The following is a 27,572-nucleotide window of genomic DNA, read 5'->3' on the forward strand; positions in this document are numbered from 1 at the left end:
GTCAAATTCAGGTTCAACTAAACATAGACAAGAACTGAGGTATGTTATTAGGCCTCTGCATTTTGCATGTCAAAATCTGCATCTCAAATCACATAATTCTGCACTATTTGAGTAGTGTGTTCAAACCAAAAATGCAATAGAAAGAAGAGTTCTTGGAGTACCCTTTTGATGTACTTCTTCAACTAAAATAATGGAGTGTGGAATGTTGTACACTTCATGCACTCAGCAGTCACAGCTTGTCCTATGTAGCTGTGAATGTGAATGTGGCAACTATAGAAACTTTCGTCAGCTGAAAAATGGCAGATGTTTACATATAGTAAAAAGAAACTAGTTCAAGTTGAGACCATACTACACTTTTAAAATTAATACATACGATGGCTGAGTCTACAGTGTATGTGCATACAGTGTATAGTGTCTCATTTGAGACAAAAGTGTTGATTGAGCTAAAGTGTTTTTTTAGGAAACTTTTCCTGGAGCTGTTAAGCAATGTCGAAACTCTTTCTTACAACACTAAACAAAATTGTGCATCGTTTAGGCAGCTGTATAAATACAAACAGTCGAATGGTTTGTTTCAAAGCAAAAACAACAAGACAAGCACGTGCAGGGAGTGTGAGGCTTTTTATTGAAAAACAGCAATATCATACTATCGCTAATTTAGGGCCGGAAGGAACGATCCTGTCTTCAAAAGGGAATGGAACATGGAACACAACCAGACCCAACCTAAATTGAGTAGTGTGTGTAATCTGGCAGAATTCCGGAACAAACAGTGAATTGGCAAACTGTGCGTGTCCAGGTGTGCACTTTTTTCTCTCACTCCATCCCTCTTTACTTTCCCTCAGTGCTTGATTGAGACATGAGAGGGACAGGCACACGCACATGCAAAAACAAAAATACCATTAGTATCATGCCACGGCATTTGCATGTCTATCGTCTGATTTAAACGTATCACTTCATGGCTAGCGGGTGACAGTGGTGGTCAATGTCTGTCGAGCTGAGTTTATGAGTATGGGTCACAAGTGGGAATGATCCAGTGTGGTGGCAGTTTGGTTAATGCGATGTCACAGCCGAACATCCCAGAGCCATGTTTCTACACCGGCTTGTCAGCTGTCTACTATCCGCAGTGACAGGAGTGGCTTTCAACCAAAGATTGAGATGGCTTCTTCACACATGAACAGAAACATCATGTTCTCCCCAAGAATTTGAAAATTTCATCCAGTAATAAAAAAATCAAATTGACATTCACGAGATTTGCCCGTGACTGCATTTAATGCATTGAACACTTATATATTAAGATAAATAACAGCATGACTGATGAGATCATAACCATGATCGCTTTAAGGCAATCGATTAAAGATGAAAATTACATATGCAACATTTTTAGAGCAAAAAAAGGAATAAGTAGAGCCTCTGAGGTCAGTAGAGATAAGACACGGACGAGCAGGGACCTTTAAGCAGTTTTGAAGAGGCCTTCTAAATTTGCGATGACCGGAACAAGTAAACTGGATTGGAAAAATACATAATTAGATAAATCTGAAACTATAATACATTTTCATGACAACAAAACTAACCAAAATAAAACAAAATACTTTTTGATCCACAGTCAAAAAAGAAAAAACTACTTACATTTATGTCAGATAAACAAAATTGTAAAATTTGATTGAAATATCAAATGTAGAAAAACTTAAAAATCACTAAAGTAATTTAAGTATGCCATTTAAGCCAACTTAAATTTTTAAACAGTGAGCACATACAATGTCAAGTGTGGTGGTGAAGGAAGAACTTCGAGGCTATTGAGCATGCTCAGTTTGATCACTGATGCTCAGTACTAAGGAGCCCATTTTTGGCAGAAAATTTTCATTCAAAATTTAAATCTGTGGGAACCTTGTAAGGCTGAGCTCTATAAACTTCATATTGCAGCATGCCAGCTGGAGAAGCACTGAGGTGACACCCACAATCCCTTGTGCTTGAATTTATTTAAGTGTGTTTGGTTGAAGTGTGCTTATGAGGACATGTAAATAATGTTTTGAATTAATAGATGCTTTAGCTCTATGCATGTTTTTAATCATGTTTAGCTGTAAAAAGTTGTGTTTTGTTTAGTCAGCATCGCTGACACGGTTATGGTTTCTTTTCCATTTTGGTGCTGCAAAATCAGGGTTAGATTGGACTCTGGACAAGTGACCAAATGTCACCACATCACTTAATCCGTTCCGCCAACACTGTTCTCTATCCTGAGTATGTTAGCTAACTGTGATAAGAATTATGAGCCAGAAACAGTGCTCAAGTGGAAATGCACCTGGAACCATTATTCACTGTGCTCAGGACCATTCGGTCCAATGGAGTTCCCCTCTATCATTCAGGCCCACAGCACCATTTTGAATTTGATTTCTTTACTACATCTTTATATGAGAGGAAAGTTTAGTCACATTGACTCAATAATAGGCAAGTACTGTAGATCCACAGGATTTCTCCTCCCCACTGCTGAGGGAGATACGTAGAGGCGGTGTTGTATGCTTGGTTGTGTGCTCCTAGGGCATATGCTTCTAGCTCAGTCACTCGCAAATGATTTAAAAGCCAATTATGTTGTTGTTGCTGTTGTAATTACCCACATACAGTGGATGGTTCTGTGGTCTAATTGATTACCATAAAGGCATTTGTTTTAAAGTGACAGAAGACAAAGAAAAACACTGAAGGATGGATAAGATATGAAAACATTTCTCTTAGTGGTGACAAAGGCTGCTTACAGGGTTCCCCTACTCTTTTCAAGGCACAATTTTCCAGGACATTTTATGTTCCAAATGCATTTAATATTTAAGCATAAACACACGAAATGTCATGATGTTTATTGTGGTTATTGGAAGGTTATTTTTCTCTGAATTCTGTCTTTGACAGTTTAATTAAAACGTATTATAAAAAATTAAGTCTAGTCAAAACTTTAATCAAAAAATAAAAATATTATTATTTTAAATGAATTTTTCATTATAACATTGAATTATTTTTTATCAAATGAAGAGCTTGTATACAAAATCCTCATAGCACAATCTGAAACAACACTGGAGATATTTTTGTTAAATGAAGTGGTGCACAACAGAACCTAAATATGTAAGATATTGCTATAATACATTCATATTATTATTGGATTTTATAAACATTACATTACTATAAAGTCGTAATATATTTTTGTCTTTTATTCCTCATTTTCGCATTTAAATAAAGCTTTTTTTTTTTGCCGTTTCTGTTTTTTTAATGGTAGTTTCTCACCTTCGGATAATCAGTTCGCTACATGGTCCAGCATAATTATCAAACCCCTAAAAAGCTGTGATTTAATTAAATAAAAATGTTGTCTGAATATGCTGCGTGCTTCATGATTATGATGAGGTGTTTTCAGTGTATGAGTAGTCAGTTTCACACATTCCTTTTGAAGCGTGCAGCACATGCACATTATATATATATTTAATTAAATAGAAACCTTTTGCAGTTTAATAATCAAAACTGGACATATTGCGATTTTAATTTGATTAATTATGCATTCAGACATTCACTTTCATCTTAATATTTCAAATTTTGTCACATTTCGCATTTTATAGCTAATACAGTTTTATGACTCAGTGTTTTCCACATCATGGATTTATTCAAATCCGGAGATGTGAAGGCCCAATTACCATGCTACCACCTCGGGAGTAAATCCATTTTCAAAAAAATCAGCAGTCGGATCATTGTCGATGTCTAAAATTTACAACTCAAATGTTTTTGAAAAATAGATAACACTACAGCAATGTTGGAATGAAAAAGTCATATTTTGCACTATACAAATACTTAAACTATTTAGTCCGAGCAGAAGATTAGCAAAGAATGTACTCTATGTGATCGGGCTTCATTCGTGACAGTCAACCGTTTGATGTTGTTTCAACGCACAGAATGAAACAGTGAAATAAATTATATGAATATGTATTTAAAACACCTATCCCAAGTCCCAATCATCACCAGGTTTTTGTGCATGTAACAAAAACCTTGTTACAATTAAAACATATTTTAGCCTATTTTTAAGATTTATGCATTTAAATCTCATAACAAAATGTCATAAAATTTTATTTTGTAATGTTAAAAAAAAAGAAAATTATAAAACTAAATATTTATATATATAAATATATATTCATTAAAGATTACACAATTCAATTTGATGGAATTTGGTTATGCAATTGAAATATTGAACATATTATTCATTATTTAGTTATGCTAAAATATTAACCTAGGACAAATAATTATTTTCCAGGACATTTAGGTATTTTCTCATTTTCCGTGACTTTTCAATGACTGGAAAACTACATTGCAAAATTCCAGGTTATCCAGGTTGTTTGGGAACCCTGAGCTTAATTTAACAGCTACCTATCTGGCTCCTTCCAGTGCAAATTACATGCTGGGCACACAAAACAGAAATGGAAAGAACTGAGCATCGTGGAACAAAAAAAAGGAGATTTTAGGCAGAAAGACAGCTTCAGTCACCATTCAATTTCATTGTATGGAAAAAAGATGCATTAAAAATGAATGGTGACTGAGACTGCCATTCATCTATTTTTGTGTTCCAAAGAGGAAGGAAAGTCATAAGTCTTTGGAACAATATGAGTGTAAGTAACTGATGACAGAATTTTAATTTTGGGTGAGCTATCCCTTTAAGACTCAAAATGAGGGCCAGTCCAGGTATACCTATGATAATCTGTGTGATTTTCCTAAACGTGACTCCATCAGTTGACAGGGACACCCATCATACATAAAAGATGCTTGAAGAGGCCCTTTCTCTGTTTGAGATGCTGTTGTGAAGTGACATTTACAAAATGCTGCTCTAAATCTCATTATAATTAGGCTGATAGTGATGCGGGCTGAGTCACACATGCAGCGCCAGCTCCAAACTAGTCCTCACATACCCACGAAAGGCGCTCACTCCAGGAAGCAGGAGCCGAAAGGCTGCTGCATGCTCCAGTAAACAGGCGTGTTTGCTACTTGCCCGCACCACGTTTTTGCGCCTCGCTTCACCCCCTCCAAACACCGGGGTCGAGTCAGACAAGCCTTAATGGACACTCTCTTTTCGGCTGTCTGTGACTTTTTCCGACTACAACTGCCAGGAGACACTCCGTAATTACATCTGAGGCTCCGGGGAGGAGGGAAGTGTGGGGTGTCCGACTTGTACCAAATCGGTGAAATTTGGACAAAGACACACATGCAGGCCTACACACGAAAATGGTATACAAGTTATGTATTGCTGCCATCGGCAAAATGCACGCCAAGAGCAAGAGAACCAATTAAGAGTTGACTAGAAGGGTCTCATGTGACCTGGTTTCTCTACTTTCTAAAGAACAAATACTAAGAAGTGCATTTCATCATTTGTTCTGAATAGGTTGTGATGTGGCACTATTGTACTTAGCCACAGAGAACCCAATGGTTAAAAACATGTGAGGTGTGCAGGCCTATCTCTGAACATTACACATGCTCCACAACACACCTTCCTCACATAAAAGGATCCTTTCAGTGAGATGCGATCAGCCGCAATATAAATCACTGTGCTTGGCTTTTGGATGTCAGTCTTAGTGGCTCAACCTGTGCCTTTTCATGCCACCATTATACCATCATTGATAGCTTTCAATGTAATCGCTACCATAAATAGCTTATGCAGGGATCCACAGAGTGAACCCAAAAGACTGTGCAGTGAACTGGATTGGAACAGCTAGTCAAAAGGTTAAAGAGATAGCTCATCAAAAAAATAAAAATTCTGTCTAATAATTTAATCAAACTCATGTCACTCCCAAACCATCCTTTTCTCTCTCTCTCTCTCTCTCTCTCTCTCTCTCTCTTTTGTGGACGACAAATGGAAGAATGTTATAAAGACATCCTATTTGCTGAATTCTTTACAGTGGCAGTTGATAGTGACTCAATTAAAAGCTTGATATATATACTTTTAATCATTTTTTAGTGACCAATGAACGAGCTATTCTCATGCACTCATGAATAACAACAAATGTCAAAATTTATACTTAAAAATTACTTACATTTCAGGTTGTTTCTCACCAAAAACTATCGTACCCCTTTAGATAATGGACTACTTTTATTATACTTTTAGTGCCTTTTTAAGCTTTAAAGTGAGTCGCTGTCAACTGCCATTGAAAAGACTGGGGTATTAATTACAAATTCTCCTTCTGTGTTCTGCATTAGAAAGAAAATCTTATAGGTTTGGAATGCCATTTTATGACAGAATGTTCATTTCTTTGTGAACTGTCCCTTTAGAATATACTGAGGACGCACCGAGAAGGGTTTTCTGTTAAAAGGGTCACTTAGAGTAGATGCTGGCAGTTTTGTGAAATAAAAAAACCTGTTGTGGAACAGGATGTGAGAGTTTAATTGGTACCCTGTGTGAAAGCTGTTAACGACTGAGAGAATGGAACACCCAGGATGCATTGGGACTTTCCAGCAGTGCAATGAGAAATAAACGAGTGAGAGGAATATTTTCCTTTGGCCTCAGTATCGTCCTCTCCCAAGAATACTGGTCTCGCCTTTAAGCTGGACCATGTTAACAATGTCTCGCCGCACCTCACCGATTCACACTGTTAGAGCACTCACTTATTTACTCATGCAAACACACACATAAATGCACTTTGGGCTCTTATGGCTGTGCACATATTTTTGTTGATGCTTACTGGTTCTGTAAGGACTTTGAAGTGGAACGCTGTGGGCAGACATAGGGACGAGGATGCAGAAGACCAGCCAGCTTAAAGGCCTGTTTAGTCCAGAGGATGTCACAAGCCTGGGGTCAAATAGACATCTTAATCACCCCTCTATTGGCATACAGAGTCTTTCTTATGTCTGATCAGTGAGCCTCAGGCCATCTCCCAATGACCCATTCAGCACCAATCTACAATCTGTGCGTCACTTTCAGCAACATTGGCCAATACAACCGTAGAACCTTCACCTACAAAAAAACCCTTTTGTTTTCTTTTGTTTCTCTGCAGTACACGTGTTTGTGTCTACGGTCCAAATTTCATTTGTTTGCGAATCATTTTCTGTAAACATTTAGACAAGGCTCCTTGCAATGATGTCGCTACACTGGCTTAAAGATCAAATTCAAACAAGCATCCATTTGACAGATGATGGCTTAGAAGAGGAACCCACTGCACTTTTTCCTAAACATCACCCACTACCCTTTGAAAATGTGCAGTGCTCACTCAAAAGACAGCTTGTTCAGACAGATTAGGTGCTTCTGATGCCATGTGTCGCCATGGACGACAACACGTCATCTCAGCTTGCCTTGCGCCTGCTGCCATGTAGCTCTGGAGTAGCAAGGTGTTTCTCACAAGTGACAACACTTAAGCTGTTCACCCCCAGCACTTTGGAATCAAGTGCACTGCAGACTCACCTGAGCACAGCTCTGGACCTGACAAAGCAATGATGCATGAGCAATGCCGCCATTTCACACGCTCATAGCAGAGCAGGCCAAAAATGACATTACCTGACCTCATCTACAGACATGGAAGGGAGGTGATAACTACTATTAGCTTGTGTGACCTCCATAAAAAGGGTCTAAAAAAAGGGTAAATATTAATTAATTCTGAATTTTGGACAAAAAAAAAGTGTCTTCTCTAAAGATATACTACCAATTATTAGTCCAAAGGCTTCATGAACTGCAACCATTTTAATTCGGTTAAGTCATTTCGAAGATTTGTGTTCAAAAGGGGGAGAGGGGGGTTGGAAGTTAGATATTGTGATATTGATACCCAAATGTAAGTGTTTTCTGAACATTATTGCAGCTAAAATAGGTTTATCACATGGCATAACTCGGCATGACTTGAATTCCTGTGAAACACAAAATGTTTATGCTGTGCAGGGTAGCGTTCTTATCTCTGCATGGAATGAATGCATATGGGGTTCAGGAAAGATCTTCAGGTATCATGGCATACCATCAGCTCTTATATCCAAACCATCAACCTCACATCAAACCCCTGAATTCTCCAGCACCAAGCAGGAAGCTCTGAGAAGTGCAGGTAATGCATTCATCTGCCCACCATGTGCCCAGAGCAATCTCTAATCAGAGACCAGACTGCAGTAATTAAGGAAAGAGAATGATGAGATGAGCCTCACATCCTGTGATTTCATAATAACTGAAGTATCAGTGACAAAACCACCTGAAATGCATTATAATGGATAAAATGCTGAATTGCAGAGAGGCTTTTAAGCGAGAGTGTGGGGCGAGGTGTCAGAATGGAGAACACAGGCACTGGAGGTCTGAAATGAAGGCGATACATTCACTTGGACAGGGAAGCTAGCAACCTTTGCTCTGGCTTGTCACAAATCTCATACCACCGAGAGCAGTAAAACAAGATACTGTTGCCGCCATGACAACTGCCTTTTCATCCCACCACACGACCATTTTCCACTTACCCTCTACTAGGTCACCACAGGCACAGGAGAGGTAAAGCCACAAATGCACATGAATTTTGAAAGACATGAGAAAATCATGACAGAATTATCAGTTTTGGGTGAACTATTCATTTAAAACCATGTGTCTTGGGTCTCGTCATAGTGCAGCGTCCCTTCACTTTTCCCTCTTGCTCATCTGCAACAAACTAAATGATCCTTTCATTTCCTGTTGGGCTGCCGGGCCCTGAGGTGGCTGCCACGGTCAGACTCAGCGGCTCTGCTCCCATGTGAAGTTCACAGCTCTTCCTCTTAGCAGCTGATCCACTATCATAACACAGCTTACCATGGCTCTTCCTGTCTGGGACCGAATCGCATGAGCTTTACCACGTCTCGATCAGATGCCAGACAAATAATCACCTGTGTGAGAAGCATCAGGCAGCTAGTGGCTCAATGCCCAACAAACAAACTTACACTAAGGATCTTGCACACCCTTCCGTGCAGACATAAAGGCATGTAGTTAGAAAACATACACATACAATGGTCCACAGCCCTTCTCTTACCCAGTCCACTGAGGCCTGACTCCAAAACTGACTTAGGAAGTCACTTAATAGTTACCAAACCTTTTGGGGGACTGTGTAAGTGGCATAGGGCAAACATGTGTTTAGAGCAGACAACATCAGCAATCACCACTTGACCCCTCAGCATAGAAGGGGTCACATACCGCTCCCCCTTTTTCTGAAGTGCTGAAGGAAAAACAGAGAGGAAAAAATGTTTAACAGATAATATAATCAAGTGAAAGCACAAGCCTGTTGTGAGGGGACTGCAACCATGCCGATTTCCATATGTTTAAAATACACAGAGCAGAGTCCAAAGGCTCCACAGTGGATTTTTCAAGGCTCATAGGGTGGAACACACACACACACACACACACACACACACACACACACACACACACACGGTCATGCTTTACACAGCAGAAATGTGATTTGTTGTTGTAAAGAGCAATGGGAGAGGAGATCTCCAAAATAAACAATATTTTTAATTTTCTGATAAGGTTAGGGTTAGGGATATGTTTGTGGGTTGTCAGCTAATTTCTATGTTGATGTTAAGATGTTTAATAGGTGGGTAAAAATATAGATTATCTGATGCATCGCAATCTACATTTAAACGATTCTGATATTGATTCTTGAATCCCAAGATCAATCTTTTACTCTATTTAAAACCTTCCACTACAATGAGAGGAAATCACTCTCATTTGCAACCAAATTTCACACTTTTCTACTAAAATATATATATTTGGCAACTGGCTGGTAAATGTTTACATTTAATCACCAGTATTTATGTGGTATAGTGGGAGTATTCAAGATCCTTTTACTGTGTGTCAAAGCCATTTGTCATTGAATAATGTCTTTTTAATACCCTTTCTGTTCTCTACAGTCAGTTGTTGATCAAAAACATTTCAATCTAATTATGCATGGCACAGATGAGATAAAGCCATTCCATTACAGTCTCGTTAACATGTGATCATGTTATCATGTGGTCTATACACAAATTACGCTTTTTGTTAGACAGTAACGGTTTTAGCACATGTTCAACAAATCAATGTAAATACTTGTAAATAGATCTAATTATGCAATAAAAGAATGAAAATGTAATACAAATCATATTTAAAATATAATATATTATTTATTGATTGACTGAATAAATTGATTTGTTCATTTTTAAAAAGGGGGGGTCCTGGGTAGCTCAACAAGTAAAAACGCTGACTAACACACCTGCAGTCGCAAGTTCGAATCCAGGGCATGCTGAGTGACTCCAGTTAGGCTTCCTAAGCATCCAATTGGCCCGGTTGCTAGGGTAGGTAGAGTCACGTTGGGTAACCTCCTCATGGTCACCATAATGTGGTTCTCGCTCTCGGTGGGGCACGTGGTGAGTTGTGCGTGGATGCCGCGGAGAACACAGTGGGCCTCCACATGCGCTATGTCTCCACTGTAATGCACTCAACAAGCCACGTAATAAGATGCGCAGATTGACAGTCTCAGATGCTGAGACAACTTAAATTTGTCCTTTGCCACCGGGATTGAGGCAAGTCATTACACCACCATGAACACATTGGGAATTGGGCATGCCAAATTGGGGAGAAAAGGGGAGAAAATCGCCCCCAAAAAAAGTCAAAATGTGACCACATATATGAAAATATAATAAAATAAATTTAGTAAAATTAAGATTTTTGTTATGTACCTAGTTAGAAGGTCCCTTGCATAATTAACTGCATTAGCTGGGAGAGAATTTATTTCATATGCAAGCAAATTCCAGTCAAGGTGGTTTCCAAGGTGTTGCTAGGGTGTTCTGGGTGGATTCCTACTGGCCTTGGTAAAAAAGCAGATCCTTTGATATTCTGGGCCTGGTAACAAGAAACCCCTCAAGTTAAACTCTTAATGCATTACACTTACACTTATAACTAAGGGTTTTCTTTACTTAAGGATTTTCTTGCAACCCAGCCCTGGTTCTCAGATATGGCCTCAGTCTTCAATGTAAGGCTATGGGATTCTTTTGTCTGCCAGACGAAAATAAGTCTGATCGTTAGTCGCCAAGTCCAATTATTTTTGTCCACTAGACAAAATAGGTCTGATCAAAAGTTAGTAAGTCCAAATATTTTCCTCCTCCAGAAGAAAATAAGGTTGATTACAATTTGGAAAGTCCAAACGTTTTCATTCACCAGTCAAAAATATGACTAATTTTAAGTTGGTAGTACAATCAGTTAAAAACAATAGCAAACCTCTCCTTAACAAGTCACACAGTTTGAGGTCTCACATCTGTAGCACAAACGGTGCAGGACAAGTTATGCACCAAAGTTTAATACTTGGGGTTAAGGGTTTGTTAAAAACACAAGAGCATGAAACTGTGCTGTGTGAACGAGCTATTTAAAAACAAATCAAACAAAAGCCATTACTGTAAGTGACCCAACACCTCTGGTTCCCCTGGGCTTATTTTTAGCACATACTTCAGAAATCTGAGAAAACGATGACCAGCATCTTCAACCACTTAACCCTGAACACAAATCACATTAGGCCCACAGAGAACTAAATACCTCATCACAGCCTTGGAGAGAACAAACAGATCTGGGAAGAGTGTGAGCAAGCTGAGGTAGACAAGAATCTTTCACACAAGACTTCAGTTTATCTGTATTTTTCCTGTAAAAAGGCATTAACAGCCGAAAGGTTCAGACATTAAATAATTTTTTTTTCAGACAGCAGGTTGTGGTGTTCTACAGTTGGATTTGTACAAATGGAGTTTTATTGTGAATGGGAAGGGAAAAAGAACAGAAAAGGAAAGAAAAACAATGTGTGAGAGAGGGCAGTTGGTCGAAGTAGGGGCCTTTAGGTGGAACGTCCAGTATGCCATTTAGACCTTGTTTACCCTTCCGGGATCTTGGATTTTTCTTTAATATCAAGACCCTCACAGATATACCTTAGAATTTTGCCAAAATTAGGTATCTTATGAGGTTGTGTAGGATAAATTCATAACCTCCAAAGGAAGCAGCTTAGTAGGTTTTGGAACAGATTCAACTTGAGGTGGTGAGTGAGTGAGTGAGTGAGTGAGAGAGAGAGAGAGAGAGAGAGAGAGAGAGAGAGAGAGAGAGAAACTTCATTAAGTTAAATGTCTAACTGGTGGGAGAACAGAATGCAACTTCAAATACATTTGCAGGCACATATTCATTTCACTGAGCAAGGGTCTGGAACACAGAGCTCAGGTTTCTCTGCAGACCACATTAAAATGCCAGGGGGGTTAAAAGTGGGTCCAATTGGGTGCAAGACGCCAAAATAAAAGAATTAGTGGTGCATTCTGTTTATGTCTACAGAGGGTCTGGGGTGACAGAGCTCAGGATGATGGGTCTCAGGCACAACTCTTGCAGGCCAGGGGGAGGTGGAGAGAGGAGTGCTTTTAAAAGTTAAAGCATGTATTTATTTTGATATTAAAATATTTTCTCCTACCTAAGCTTAATCTGCAGAGACATCTATAAGTAAATACTTTTTAGGTTGATTTAACCAAAAACTGTTAACACTGTGGCTCTATGGTGCTCTGTTTGTTTGAGTGGCCTAACCTGCCTGACATAGCAACACTGGCTCAACCAATGGCATGGGATTGGGGCAGGACTATATGTTTGTTGGACCAATGGCAGACAGAAGGTATATTCAGAAATCTGTTTGAAAACAATATTTATTGGAATTCCATTTGGTGACAATGCTAGTGAAGTAGATATTACACACTTTAGCTTTTAACACCATACTTTCAGAGTTTTCTTTCGGAAGTATTGCCAACCTCCTGAAAAAAAAGGCATCCACCAAGAAAACGATGACAGAACTATATTAAAATGCCAGCAAAGCTCAGAGTTAAGAAATTAGGTTAATGTGAGGAAATAGAGGCCTGCATTGTGCAGTGTGTTAAAGGTTAGAGGAATACTTATTCATTTGAAACTAGTAAAAAAAACATAACATTTCCCCGGATGTAATTTTCAGTGCACGGACACATTTCCCAGTACAAATCATCAGGGAGGAGGAAATCGTTTAGTCTCCTTAAGTGCCAAATTGTATCCTGATTTTCCTGCCACAGCTGCCTGAGTAGAGTTAGAGGGTGGACTTCTGTCGTCTCTCTCACCCCTGGACTAAAAACATTTTCAGAGACGTAATCTCTGTGTGGCCTGACTTTCTTTGGATTATGAGAAACGGCTTGTACAGACACCTCCAAAAAATACAAGAAAAAATAATATCTCCCCTGGAAGAGAGACACTCTCATGCCTGTAGTGGTAGAAAAAGAAAAGGAAGTGTTCTTGGTGCTAACACACAGTAGGTGATTCAATAAAGGGGATGGGAGTGGAGCGAAAAAAAAGAGGAGAGGAACATGTGGAGCTAATTTATTAAAATGACTCAAAATGCTTGACGCGTAATTAAAATCATTGTGTTTATTGGAGTTCACAACAAAGCTTTGGTGGAAAACATTTTTGGGGTCAGTAAAAGCCATTTTCTGGCTAGGCAATGCTCAATCTTTCCTTGATTACAGTCAGTACGCTTTCATGCACTTTAAAAGTTCAATTTCATATTAAAACAATAAATTGTTATTTTTTTATCCCCTTTTTCTCACAATTTGGAATGCCCAATTCCCACTACTTAGTAGGTCCTCGTGTTGGTGGGTTACTCATCTCAATCCGGGTGGCAGAGAACAAGTCTCAGTTGCCTCCACTTCTGAGACCGTCAATTTGCGCATCTTATCACGTGGCTCATAGTGCATGACACTGTGGAGACTCTCAAGTGGAGTCTCGTGCTCACCTCCGCGATCCACGCACAACATACCACATGCCCCATTGAGAGCGAGAACCACTAATTGCGACCACAAGGAGGTTACCCCATGTGACTCAATCCTCCCTAGCAACCAGGCCAATTTGGTTGCTTAGGAGACCTGGGTGGAGTCACTCAGCACAACCTGGATTCAAACTCATGACTCCAGGGGTGGTAGTCATCGTCAATACTCTTTTAATTCATATTCCCAGCCAGACTTACAGATCTAGATATTGTGCTTCTATCTCGTCTTTGTCTAGAAAGTTTGCACATTAATTCTAACCAAATTTGGACTTGATATTGGGCAAATGCTTTAACAGACATGGATGATCCACAACATGCATAAAACCTGGCATATTTTATGTCATGCCCACAAATATTCGATTATGCATGTTAAGCATCTGGACAGACAGATGAAGGGTAAATCTCGACTACGTAAAAACCTGCAGAAGCTCGATTATATCTGTGCATGTCGACGTACTGATTGACTGTGCTTCAAAAGACTGAACTGATGCACAAAACTAGAATATTGCCAGCAGGAATATGCATTAGAGTACAAGGAATACGTCTTCCATTCAATGTTTTGGTGGTAGAAATGGAAACCAAATCATTTACACATACTTGTAGCTTGATTGACAATTGTTTTGGTGTCTTTTGCTCACAGTCTCTCACTGTTTCCTTCTTTCTTTCCTTTTTATGATTGGATCTGGGGCTCACTGTTGGGTTTACTCCAACTAATTTACTAAATTATTTTCCGCATAGCGCTCATCCTAGTTTAGAGCGACAGAAACGTGGAGAGAGAGACACCGCCTTGGGCTTCAGGCTCCCAGGCATATTTCATTATCTCCCTACTGCCAATGGCAACTGAGGTGCATTTCTGGCCTCCTTGACCTCATTGCAAACAAGCACCGATTAATGGACGAGTGGCACCAGGAGCATTAGCCAGCACCAGACAGTCTGTAGAAATGCCATGTTTAACTGCCGCAAACAGCACCTTGCGTTATACTTATATTTGTGTTATCCTCCCCAGAGCCAGCAAGAAATTAACAGCTCAAAAGTACAAGCATATTTGCATTGCCAGTCAGTTGAAATGAATGCTTGTGTGCTTCAGTTGAGCAGGTAAATGGCCTGAGACCCAGTGTTAATATTAACGAAAACTAAATTATAACATTTTCACTAACTGAAATAAAAATGAAAACTTATAGTTGGAAAAAACTGGACTCCAAAACTAAAAATAACAATGACCTCAAAATCATTTTAATTGACATTTATGATGGAAAGTATTTTAGAAACTAAACTAAAACAAAAGCCACATCAACATTAATCCATATTTGTTTTCAGTTTCATAACAACAATGTTTTCGTCGCAAGTCTCCATTTTTCAGTGGAGGAAAATGCCATTATGTTGTTGAAACAATTACTGTGTTTTCAAACGAAAATGTATTGGTGTGACATATTAGGCTACATATAAGGACGTTCGTTGCCTGACAGTCAGAGTGAAAACGAATCAAAACTAAACCAAATTAGAAAGACAAATAAGGTTCCATTCGTTAACATTAGTAAATACAAGTATCATGAACAAACAATAAACAACATATTTTTAGATCATTTATTAATCTTTGTCAATATTAGTTAATAAAAATACTATAGTTCATTTTTAGTTCATGTTAATGCATTAACTAATGTTAACAATAAAACTTTTGATTTTAAAAGTGTATTTATACAGAATATGTTGAAAATAACATTAACTAAGTTTAATAAATGCTTAAGTATTGTTCATTGTTAGATCATGTTAGGTAATGTTACAATTGGAACCTTATTGTAAAGCATCACCCAAAATATAAATACAAATTTAATTTCAAGACTGCATAACCCTTTTGATACCTTCACAGGGAACAAGGGGGTTCAACCATGACTTCAAAGGTATTGTTTGTCAGGAGTTGCGTACATAGTCCAGACAGAGTGTTCACTGCTAGGCCATTTCCCCAAGTTATGCAAAAAGAAAGCATGCACTACCTTCTCAAGGCTTCCAAAAATAACTAAGGTGACTCCAACCTGCCATCCAGCCTTTCTAGACTGTAATTAATATGACAAGTCTATCCAGAGCAGAATAAATTATCCTGTATGCCTGACCACCGCTTACATGCGAGCAGTTTGGGGAGTTCATTGGAAACACGTTTCTGGGAAAGACTGCTTTGCGTGTCCGTCGCTCCTGAATACATTTCCGTTCCCATGTGACTTTGTTACAGCTGGCAGAGTTAAATGTAACAGAATGGGTTAAATACTGGCACAGTGGTGGCTCTAACGAGAGAGCTGCATTTGTTTGACCGCAGTGGACGTCAATCAGCGGTGCGCCACTCTGGAGGGCCAGCGATGAATAAGTACGTGGCAGCATGCCCCCAGTCTCATCCTGGTGAACCCGTCTTCATGCAGAGACAGCTCACAGTGATGTGCACAGGCATTCTGGGATCTGGGGTATAGCTGGCAGCGAGCCCTTTGGCCTGAGGAGGGATGTATTTTGGAGTTCATTTGAATGGTGTTACGCATGGGGGCGCACAGAGGGAGGACAGTCCATGTGCAGAGTCTGTTTTGGAAAGCCAAAGGAATACTAATGAAAGCATTTTTCATAATTTCACACAAACCCACATTTTCTAGGCCTCTGAAACAAGGGGAGAAAGGGAGTGGGGAGAGAAATCCATTAAAATTATCTGGAAATGATGCTTTCCAGCCCTGTACTGAGACAATGAGGTATAAATTACTGTGATAAGATCTGGGCAAAGTTCAAATCAAGCGAGATTTTCACATCTGGTCCTGTGCTCTTGTCGTCAAATTAATGGATTCTTCTAAAGCTGTTTGCACCAAGAATGTGATAACTTGTGCTTCCTGTTCTACTGATAACATTCCCAAGGGGAGGGAAAGGGAGGCACAGAGTCTTCTGAAGTGTACACAGCAATGGACAGCAAACATTACACATTTTCCTCTATGGCTACACAAACCTACCCTAAAACAAATGTGTCATAGACAAATCTACCTAAACTCAAACAAGGAAAAGAAAAGAACAGCAAAAAGAACAGAAAGAGCTCACTCCAAGTAAACTGTCAAGACCTGTTTGATACTCTGAAGTAGTGTCTCCTGTTTGCCTGGCCTGCCAAAACAGATTGTAAATCAAATGTGCGAGGTGTGCACTTTCTGCCTCGCTCACTCTCTCTGCTGCTGATGACGCTCAGCTCAGGAAGATCAAGACAGAATGGACAGATGGACAAAAGCTAAACATAACAAAAACTAGATTTTTACAATTTCTGAAGTAATGTGAGTGGCCCTTGCCTTTGCAAAACTCAATGCCACTATCTTAGGGTGTTGTCGTGGTTACAAGGCTGTTCATTTGGTATGGTGTTCTATGTGGTTGCTATGGTGTTCTGGGTGGATGCTGAGGCAGGTACATACTTATCCATGTCACCCACATGTTCCAAACCTGTAAACCTGTATCTTCCAAAGAACAAATAATGAAAGTGAATGGTGACTGAGGCTATCATTCTGCCTAATATCTCCTTTGTGTTCCACGTCACAACAAAATAATAATTCAGAGCAATAAAGAGTAAGAAAAAATAACCAGTTAAATCATGGATTGTTTACAGCTGTAGTGAATGAGAATGTATGAGTGGTCAGCACTGCATGTTTCATCAGGTTCACCTAGAGGAAGCTACAGTGGAATCCAGCCTAGACATTTCAGACGTTCCTTGCTAATTGGAAACACACAAGTGTAAATGATCAGACATTTATTTTCAGGTGAAGAGAGAGAGAGAGAGGCTCCTCACCTCTCCACTGTCACCTGGATACTGTTTCCATGAAGGCCCGCTGGTCAGGGTTAATCTGCTGCACTAAATGAATAAACAAAGGATTGCTCTGTGGGCCGGGGAGGGCAGGTGAGCTTAGATCATCTTCCCACACTGAAACTCATCTGCTCAGGAAGTGACCCGCAGTACCTCACCTCCACACCTAGAGAGGGGAGGGGCTGTCCAGGACAATGTGACCATGTCACATTACCTCACTTCCAGAAGCCTCTCACATCTATCAACAGCTTCCCAGTCATCCTTCAACAGCAGCTCATTCCAAACACACATGGTAAGAGCATGCCCACTTTGGATGTAAATGAGGTCAATAGAAAATTGGCCAATTGGAATGCCACTGCAATCATCTCCTTTTATTCCATAGATCATCTATAATCATTAATAAACATAATTATTGTGGAAGATGAAACATAAATATTCAAGTGATAATTTCCCTAAGATGAAAATTATGTCATCATATACTCACCCTCATGCCGTTCCTTACCCTTATGACTTTCATTCCTCTGTGCAACTCAAAAGGAGTGGATCTGTTTTCCATACAATGAAAGTGAATGGTGACTGAGACTCACATTTTGCTTAACATTTCCTTTTATGTAATAATACAATAATACAATATACAATATGACCACTTTCAGTGTTGAAGTACCTCACCGCAACAATTACATATGTTATGGATGCAGGGCTATTCAAATTAACACCACATGAGGCAGATTTCAAAACAAAAACAAAAATTTGCAGAGTGAAAACAATAAATGTTCTTTTTGGACTGGAAAAGAAGTTTGAGTTCTGCCTAACATTTCTGTGTTCCATGGAAGACATAAATTCATATAGGTTTGGTCATACAACATGAGGGTGAGTAAATAAGGACAGAATTAAAATTTTGGGGTATTTTGGGGTTTTCATTTTGGCTATCCCTTAAAGATAATCAAAGACAATCCAAAAAAGGGAAAGAAATACTCTATCAAAATGAGGTCGATATCAGTTTGGTTATTCAGAAATTTTATTCCACAAATAAATAAAATATATAGATAAAAATATAGATATAGATAAATAAATCTATAATTACTGTGGATGGTGACAAATACATACGATAATTAACTACGACAAACGCTTTCTCACATAGACAAACGGAAAAAACACACAAAATAAATGCGACAGACTTGCTGTCTCCCGGTTGGAGAGCAGTGAGGAAGAGGTGGTCTTATATGGACTGCATTCTCATTTTTCATCCTCTATTCATTTTTAACAGCTCTTTCTCTACACTGCTCTGCGCTCGCCATAATGACTCAATGAAGTTGCATACATCAGGTGCCGGCTCAGAGGTGTAAAAAATACCATCGCAGCTGCCCGATCAATACATTATGGAGTGAGAGTGCATGCTGGGGGAAGATAATGCTGCCTCGTGCAGAGACATTGTCAGACTCCATTAGTGTCTGGAGGGCTGTGCTGGGTGCGCCGGGCATATGTTGAGTCTCTGAGGCCCACACTTTGGCGTGGAGAGCTTTTGTTTTTAGCTTTTAATTGTGGCCCTATCTTGGAGATGGCCCATCACTCTGAGCGAGTGCGCTGTTACGTTTGGACGTGGCAGGCAGGGACACCGTGACCAAAACTATGAGCTGTGCTTTTCTGCGGCTGTTAGAAGCATGCAGGCGGGCACACACACACACACACACACACACACACACACGCATGCAACGAACAAAAACACACAGGATGGAGATAGAACACACTGTGCCTCAAGCAAGTATGTATTGTACTTTCACAGGCTGAGGCATCCTAATCGCTGAGACAGGAATGGGAAGCATTTCAGTAGCAGGAGACACATATGTACGAATCTATATGCTATGGTACACCATGCTCTAATCAGAAGCGACACGATAAAAACGAAAAGCGTTAAGGGGTCATCGTGTTTTTTTAGATGCTGGTTAAAATTGTATTTAACTGTTGTTAAACGTGACATGAGACTCCTGCATTCTGCCCTTTCATGGCGCTCTGTCTTGCTTGTCTTAGCGCAAGCAGGCGTTTGTTATGAATGGCCATTTTAAGGTATCACTTCCATGTTAATCATGGAAGTGATTTTTTTGACCAAAAGCCGGGTGCACACTGTACAATTTAAATGGTGCTTTACGATCATTGCTTGTCAGACTGATACTAGTAGATTTTGTGTAAAAGCCATGGCACACTGTAAAACATTACTGTATGTCAGACTGTACAATACACATTGTAGCCAAGACTTTGGGCCCAATCGTCTCGATTGACATTGCTGATTGGGTGTTTAATCTCATCTGTCATTGGAACAATTACACTGCATGACCGTGACACAACATTTCTCACAAAATGTTTCAGAACTTCAACTGAGGCTAAGATTCATTGGCTGTCAGTGAACATTTCACACTTAGCAATCAAAGACGGTCGATTGTTCAATATGACAAGAAAAATTTGCCGTGACAAAATAATGGCCAGAATCATATGCGTAAACATATGTGTAAGCTTGCTAAAATGACAGAACATTTTGTTGGTTTCTAATCACTTATATTGCTTGGAAGTCCTGACCACTCTGAACTCTTATTGGAACAAAATCATGCTTCTCATAACTACATTAAACATGATTCTGATTGTCTGTGAGACAGAATGCACAGCAGTCTCACATTCATTGTGGACAGAATTCTTAAATCAAATAAAATCTCATCAAATTTTATCTGCAAGAATTAACATAGAATTAACGGGTTAGGTGTAAGACTAAGATATTTAGGTCAGGGTGAGAAGGGTCTACAACTCGCCCAGTGCCGTCTGCCATCATGGCTGTAAGGATCTTAATGGCGCATGAAGTGCCAATGTCTGCACATGTCCTTCCTGTCACCTCATCACACTTCAACATCTAACCCCACTCGACCAGATGTGCCCCGATAATGCCCCCAAAACACACACACTCACAAATGCACATAGGCCCACTCCTATGAAGGCCATGAATAAAGAGTTCAAGCAAACAAAAGTGGCTGGAAAGCATTCAAAAGACAGATCCTAAAATACAACTTTGTGACCCAGTCATTTATCAGTGCATGGAGGTTGTGGAGAGGGGGATTCAGATGTAGACTGTATGTGTGTGTGTGTGTGATGGAGTGGCTTGCAGCGCTACAGAGGTAAAAGATTTGAGCGAGTACACAGCAGATGCCTGACACATTGCTATCCATTCAGTCGCTTTAAAGAGCAGCTGCTCCTGCCTCTGGCACTACACACGCACACAAAGCAGCCCTCAGTATGCACATATAGAGCCAGTCATAATTATACAAAAATATTTTTACTTTTTGTAAAAATGTGAGTTGTCCTAGCACATTTATAATTTAACACAACATTGATGTTGTAAGTGTTTGCTATATGGTTACTAAGATGTTCCCAGTGTTTTTTATTATGTTGCTATGTGGTTGCTAGGGTGTCATGGGTGGTTGCAAAGGCCTTGGTAGGTGGTTGCTGGTGTGTTCTGAGTTTTTGATTATTGGACCATGTCAGAGGAGCCCACTCTTAAGTCTCTATGATATTTTGGTCCCTAGTTATGACTTGGGTCACTCCTTAAATGCAGGTCTACACCCAAACTATTATTAAACATACTGCACTGTTCAATAAAACAGTTTAACATTTTTTTCAAAAGAAAATGCATAACATTGCACATTTCCATGAACTGTATATGCGCATTATCCTGAGGGAGCCCGCCATTATGTCATGGTGCAGCTGAATGACCTCTTTGCTCTTTTGACAGGAGACGTCACAGAAAAAGTGCAATAGCTCACCTAATGAGGGCAAAAATGGCTATTCCCATTCACTGACAGCCTCAGTTCTGGTGGATTGTGAGGACCCACTTTAACGATGATCTGAGGGTGAAGCACTTTCGACTAACCAGGTCTATATTTGAAGAATTTTGTGCATTGGTCGGGCCTTGTGTTGAGCCAGTCACTTCAAGCTCTCGCACACCTATACCATACGAAGAGCGCTTTGCCATCACATTTTACAAATGGCCATGACAAGTCATCCGTTCATAAGCACTTTCCATCAGTTTAATGTGCATTTTATCTCATTCGAAACTCTAGAAAATCCACCTCCTCCAAACGCATTAAATTGTATGTGAATTTTAAGAGCTTATTCGCATATCAAGAATTTCCATTCAGGATTTCTTGAAACTTACAGGACTTAAAGGATCTACGCACCCATGCATATTACTATTGATGGCACCTTCTTTTTTTCCTATGTTTTGCTTTGATGATATTGTATGCAAAAAATCATGGCAATTAAGCGTTGAAAAAAACATTGACTGTGTGTGTGTGTGTGAGAGAGAGAGAGAGAGAGACATAAAGAGAAAGAAAGAGAGAAAAATAGGAGGGAATGAGATAGCAATGGTAGATTAGGTCTTTGGGCCTCAACAGTAGGTGGATGATAAGAATGGCATCTTTCAAATTCAGATCTAGATGGCAGATTCTGCCAATCTAGCCAGGCGTCCACGGCAGCCTCTGTATTGTAATGGGGACTTCCAGGTCAGGGGCAGAATAATGGAGTCAGTGAGTGTGGCGGAGAGGGGGGCCTGGGGCAGGTGGCAAGTCACTATTGAAAGAGACAGGTCAGGGCGGCAGCACGAGTTCTGGGTCACGGGAATGGTTCCCCAATCTATAGACAGCTCAAAAACATCTCTCAATTTTGAAGGAGATCATGTGGCACAGGCTCCTCCTTGAGCTGCGTCAAGATCCCTCTGGCTTGAATGTGCACAGTATCTCCAACAACAAGCCACCTTTATGACCATCCAGGTAATTACAGACCACGGGTGAGGATCCATTACTGCTGGATGCAGGTAGAGTCCAGGTGCCCGGTCTATGAGCACTCAGCCATGCTGGGAGAGGAAACCAGGGGAGCGCTCAGGCCTGTCTTACTGGCCTGAAGGCACAACCAGCCCAGAGGAGCATACTATATACTCCACTACACAATGCACAGAGATGGCTTTGTATTGCCACTCACCCACACACACAGACAAATACACCCTGCACCTGAGGGCTATGTGAGGGTAGTAGATATGTAAAAAACCAGGCAGCAACACTCTGGCGATGATACGTATCAATCAGAGCAATTTTTCAGTCACAATGTGATAATGGCCATCAGCACTGGCCACTGACTGCAACTAAGTAAGGGCTTATTACACAGCAAATTAACTAAATGAATACATGGACATTATATATTGATTTGAGTTTGAAATTATGTCATTAGCTTCCTTGTAGGAACCCTGGAGCGATGAGAGAGATAGAACAGGAGCACTGCTATGTAGAAAACCTAGCTTGCACAGAGAAGCGGTCAGTTATACGGTGTTGCTATAGACAACGGTCACTATGTAAGTGGTCTTCAATCACCCTGAAGAGTTTTATTTTGTGGTAATGACATCTGACTGTAGATTATCCTGATTATTACACAGTTACTAAGCAAATAAATAATTAAATGGACATCAAATAACGATTTGTTTAAAATACATTATTATGAGAAAAAAAGAGACTGCAAAGTCGCCAGAAACAGCTGAATTCAACCTCAGGTTTGTGTCAGAGTTTGGTTGGTGTTTATATTGCGTAAATGATCACCTGACTGCTAATTATTCTGCATATTACATGACTACTTGTCAAATAAATAAATGAAATAATGATTTGAGTTTAAACTATAACATTAGCTTACTTTTAGTGATTGCAGAGTGAAACGAGAACAAGAAAGATAACTCGCAATACCTGGATGACAAATATCACATTATCCTCGAATGTGCGGACCTTATTCAGACATACTGATTCTAAATGACCAATCAGAATCAAATATTCCAGAGATCTGTTTAATGGGTAATGTAGATTAGTGTTGTACTACAACAACAATACACTCATATAGATGAGCAAAAACACACGTCATTGCCCCTGACACAACACAAGGCACACTTGCAGCTATCATCGACTTCTACCAGGACATGATAGCAAACTCATAAACGCCAGCATCTTTCGTGCACTGTCGCCCGCTCATCTCCTGATCTCTGATAGGCCCCTGCTATCCTGCCACGCCACACACATAACAAGTGGGCCAGGAAGGAAAAGTGCTCTCGCCGAACAAATGACAGGGTGTTTCTGCTACTGAGTCATAACAAAATATAATCAAAAGAGACTTGTGTTCCAGCTCGCTTTATCATAGGTTCAAACAGATTAAGCGCCTCCTGTCTTCCCTTGCACAATGCGCTGTATAGTCTAGCGGGGCCAGGGTGACGCTTCGGGGACCAGATAGGAGTATCGATAATGCCGGCTGCATGTCCGATTGATTTTGGGAAGCTGAGACAGTGGATCTGCGATTCTTTCTTTCTACTGATATGCTGTGTCAAGATGACGGACGCTGCTTATGGGGTTTAGTGTCAGCGCACACATCCGGCTGAGATGGCCATATGGAGCCGCGACTCCCTTAGGGGTGATATATACCACAAAGGACACCACCAAAACACACAGCAGAGTAACAGTCGTAAAAACATAACAGCCAGTGAAGCTGTGATATTTTCATGTGATCTGCCTACAGCACTTACTTTAGCATGTAAAGACCACATGTCCACACAAGCAGGCATGAGTCACTTAACTGCTGAGCCTAAACAATAGACCTTAGTCATAGTAAAAGTCAGCTTTTACATTGTCTTATTTTTCAATATTTATGTAAATATAAGGCAGCGAAGGACAGATGCATAGTCAATATATTAGTGTCGATCATTCAGATGATGTAACATTGAAAATACATTATGCCAAAAGAAATCCAGTTGACCAAAAACATGGGTTGTGATATTAAGACATAATCTAGAACACTATGACCAACAAAGAACATTTTGATAAACCATTTGTATCTGGTGCATTAATTGAATTAAATTGAATTGAATTGATATGGTAACACTTTACAATATGGTTCAATTTCTTAACATTAGTTAATGCATTAGGTATCATGAACTAACAATGAACAGTATATTTTTACAGAATGTATTAATCTTTGTTTACGTTAGTTATTAAAAAATGTCATTGTTCTTTGTTTGTTCATGTTAGTCCATAGTGCATTAACTAATGTTAACACATCCAACTTTTGATTTAAAAAAATCTATTACTATATGCTGAAATTAACATTAACTAAAATTTATAAATGCTGTAAAAATATTTTTAATTGTTAGGTTATGTTAACTAATGTTGTTAACAAATGGAACATTATTGTAAAGAGTTACCGCATGTGTTAATCTTGATTAATATAATTTAACAAAAATACCATAGTAAATTGTTAGTTCATGTTAGGTCATACTGCAGTATTGTTAACATATACAACTTTACATGTAAAAACGTATTAGTACCTTAAAATTAACGTTTTGTTTTTAGTTTAGTTTTGTTTAAATTTAATTTAGCATGTTTTGTATTGTGCATTTGTTTCCTGTGCATTTGTGAACAATTAATAAAAAGTCAAAAATTTAAAAAATGCTTGACGGTAACTGTAAGTGTAAAATTGTGTTTATTTAAGCTGTCAGAATTAACATGTTAAAGCATGCGATTAATTTAAAAAGTTTAAAGCTTACATTTTTCTTAATCGCGATTAACGCATTTACTGTTAATACTGCTGTGAAGGGCGGAACAATTGTAATGTGTCTGCCTAGTGTCATTACACTGAGGCACACCACAGAGCCCTTCTACCAAGGGGAGCCTACAAGCTAAGCAAAAAATACCATAACGTGGGCAGAACTGTCTTAACACGCTACTTGACCATTGATATCCTCTATCCTATGATGGCGCTACGGAGGTCGTTATCTCAGTAAATAAATTCATCTCTGAAAGCGCTTCCCTGTCAGTGATAAAATGATGGAGAAATTAGCTATTAACACTATTTGATGTACAAAACAAACACAGACGGGACAAGTATTTTTCACCCTTTGTAAGGCACATATTAATTACCACAGCAGCACACCAAATCTTATCAGCAAAACGCAGAATGAGACATTTTTGTTTGCAAGTGCTTTTCATGGTGAGTTTAAAGCGGTGCACGACGCTAGCGTTGCCCCTTTGACGCGAATCATGAACACAGCTTCACAATTGGTGTAGGAAAGCGGATAGCCACAGTTTAAGGGCAAATTAATATTGTGGAGGATGACAGTTTAAGGGATTTAATACCCATTGCAATAATTATGTAACCTATGTGGGGACTAGTTCTTTGGGAAATGTTTAATGTTACTTGAATTGGTGCTGTTTTATCACATTGTCTTTATATTGTGGAAGGCTTTGTTTGGAAAATGTTAATAAAGCATTATATTGCTACATATTATTTTGATTACTTTTGTAAGAAGGAAATAAGTACTGTATTTATAGTCAGATTTCAGCACTTTCAAAATTATGTGAATAATCGCGATTTAAAAAAATGAATGGACTGACAGCACTAGTTTTTTCATCTGGGTTATAAAAGTACAAAATAAATAAATATATTATCTGCACAAAAAACAACAATAAAAAAATATTTGAACTATGTATCTATTCCTCATGGCCTCATTGGTGCCGTATGACCATACAGGGTCTACCTTGAGGTCTATAAGCAACACAGGGACACGGTCCTGGAGAACGGTATATCAGATCCTACAGGACAGCATGGACTAGAGAGGGACAGAGACAAAAAGTGAAATCATGGCAGAAGAGGGGCATCTCCGCAGGACAAACAGGGCTGTGCAAGTCTTTTGAAGGCACAAAGACAAAGCGATGAGCACTGATAAGAGGAGGCGCCACACTGCTTGAAGGCCTGAGAGCTGAGCAATCACACACAGACTGATAAGCATCAGCCCATAAAGAAGACTCCTGCAGCTCTTCTCCAGACAGGATGGAAAGAAAGAGAGAGGGAGGGGAGATGAGGATGACTGGGAAGAGGGGTTTGCGAGTTCTGTGATAAAGATGGTTACTTTCTTTCTTCTGGAGGTGAGGGTTTAGAGGAGTGGCGATGCAAGATGCTTACGAGACAGTTTACTTGACAGGAAGTCAGTAGATGTAAGGGAACAGCAGGTACATCTGAAGACACCACAAAGAGTCAGCGCTATCTTAAAGATTAAAAAAACTGACAGTGAGATACAGTTAATGTGTTTGTGCCGTAAACATCACAACAGACGACACGGCCTACCTTCCACTGACAAATCACATTTAAGGGCTTTGCAAACGCAGCTAGCAAGATGTGCTTTGATTTCAATGAAACATGAAAGACTGTGCCATACAGGAATATGTATTAGCATACACAGCAGAATATCACACAGTGCAACTGAAAAAGAGCAAAGACTGCTTTGTACTTTGGTTTTCAGAAATGTATTGTCTCTTGTTTCGTTTATACAGTATATCTACATGTAAAGGCTCAAAATGGGGAAGTATCATCTTTAGAAGTGCAAGCTTGACCAGATCTCTGTTGATTGGATTATCCTAACATTATAACTGGATGAATGAAGGGAAAAAAGAAGTGGAATCAAAATTCCTTTAAACTAGATCAGTCTAATCTAATGCAAATGTTACAAGAAGCCTATTAAACGAATTAAACTGGACTGGGGATTTTCTTCAGGAAGAAATGTCTCTAACATACCATGTACTTAAAAAGTAAATATGAAATGGTATTCACAACCCATTTTTAATTCAAGTTTACATTTAGAGCATCTTACAGTGTCCCAAAGATAACACTTAATTTTCTTTGTATTAAGAAAGTAAATAGGGTCCAGGCAAATTAACTTATGACTTAAGGGCAATAGACTGATTCAGAAAAGATGCTATGCAAAGATGAATCTTGCATAAATCACAGTTTTCAGAACTTTAAATCCAGTTGAGAAATCAAAAGAGCCAGTGGTCTTACCTGAGCCGGTATCTATGACTGTGGATTGGCCTCTACAATCGGCCACCAGGCGAGAGGATCCAGGCATGCTAACAGGCTCAGACCGCACCGGCTGGATCCTACAACACAGGGAT

At 39.5% G+C, this 27,572-nt stretch overlaps 1 protein-coding gene across 4 annotated transcripts in view; it reads right to left on the bottom strand.

Annotated features, from left to right (window-relative positions):
• Positions 1–27,572, bottom strand: part of LOC127629767 (BCAS3 microtubule associated cell migration factor-like) — a 303,774-nt gene that overhangs the window by 149,036 nt on the left and 127,166 nt on the right. For all 4 annotated transcript variants that reach the window (XM_052106997.1, XM_052106998.1, XM_052106996.1 and 1 more), the window contains exon 22: positions 27,460–27,557. In XM_052106997.1, coding sequence (XP_051962957.1) covers positions 27,460–27,557 — 98 coding nt within the window. The remainder of the gene's footprint in view (positions 1–27,459; positions 27,558–27,572) is intronic.

This window comes from Xyrauchen texanus, chromosome 36, assembly GCF_025860055.1.
Source record: "Xyrauchen texanus isolate HMW12.3.18 chromosome 36, RBS_HiC_50CHRs, whole genome shotgun sequence".
In the NCBI taxonomy this organism is placed as follows: Eukaryota; Metazoa; Chordata; class Actinopteri; order Cypriniformes; family Catostomidae; genus Xyrauchen; species Xyrauchen texanus.